Consider the following 1,030-nt stretch of genomic DNA (forward strand, 5'->3'; position numbering starts at 1 on the left):
TGCGTGCGGAATCCTCTCCGTCGCCGTTCACGACGACCACTAACCAGGGCCGCACCGACGATGTGGACGGCGTACTCAGGTTCAGCCACGACGCAAGACGCTGGGCGACGACCTCTACGCCGCCGATGTCGTCGGCAAAGAAACACACAGCATCAGCAAACGGGAGAAGCATGCGATTGTAGATATGATCGCCAGCTTCTACCGTCGTGGGCGGCATGGTAGACGGCATGGTGGACGGCATGGTGGACGGCATGGTGGACGGCATGGTGGACGAGGTGTTTCCACCGTGAGAGATCGACAGTGGCCTTGCTACGACTTCATGGCAGAGCGTGGATTTCCTCGGCCTCCCGAGCCGCTTATGGGGCGGAACGTCGGCATCGGCAATCAGCGTCGGCCTTGCGCCAGACGCGCCGACAGGAGCCTTGTTAAGATGGATCTCGCCGTGGCCCCGGGTTGTGTTGGGCCTGGTGATGTCCACACCGAGTCTTTGCAGGGCAACCCGCTTGGCCGCGTTTCCAATCATCACGAGGATACTCGGGTATTGGCTATCCGGGCGTGGCAGACTGTCCAGCAGTCTCTGGGCACGATCCGAGCTTTCGACGAAGTACGCCTGGTCTTTGGTGGCCACGCGCAGCCAGCCAGTGTGTTTACAACGGGTCATGTTGCGCACTGGATGAGGGTCGTCAGCTGCACCGGGCAGACGAGGCGCGTGTCTGTCTTATAGGCGGTGGCAGAGAGCAACCTGAAAGCCAAAATGGGCGGGGTGAGTAGACTCTAGGCCCGATACCATGAATAAATCTATGCTCGTCTGCGATCCCTTCTCAATGCTCTAAAGCCATTTTCGTCCTATTATTCGTTCAAAGTCAAACTTAGGTCCAGCTAGCTTATACAGAGGGAGCGAGTTGTGTACATGGAGTGCAGGAGCCGGTTCAGTAGGCGGGCCAACAGTGTCCGCTCGGGCAGCGGCTCCTTACTCTGTGTCCCACGCCTGCTCCTGGATTACGCTGACACAGCTTTCTCGAAACACTCC

General features: G+C 58.7%; 1 protein-coding gene across 1 annotated transcript; it reads right to left on the minus strand.

The window, feature by feature from the left end:
- Nucleotides 1–661, minus strand: CTAM01_17394 (uncharacterized protein; the record flags this gene model as incomplete). Its single annotated transcript, XM_060533378.1, has 1 exon — nucleotides 1–661. A coding segment is annotated over one exon (661 nt), but the record flags the coding sequence as incomplete, so codon positions are not given.
- Between the last annotated feature and the right edge of the window lie 369 nt (nucleotides 662–1,030).

The sequence above is a fragment of the Colletotrichum tamarilloi genome (genome assembly GCF_030869305.1).
Source record: "Colletotrichum tamarilloi strain Tom-12 chromosome Unknown Scaffold_598.1, whole genome shotgun sequence".
NCBI classification, from domain to species: Eukaryota; Fungi; Ascomycota; class Sordariomycetes; order Glomerellales; family Glomerellaceae; genus Colletotrichum; species Colletotrichum tamarilloi.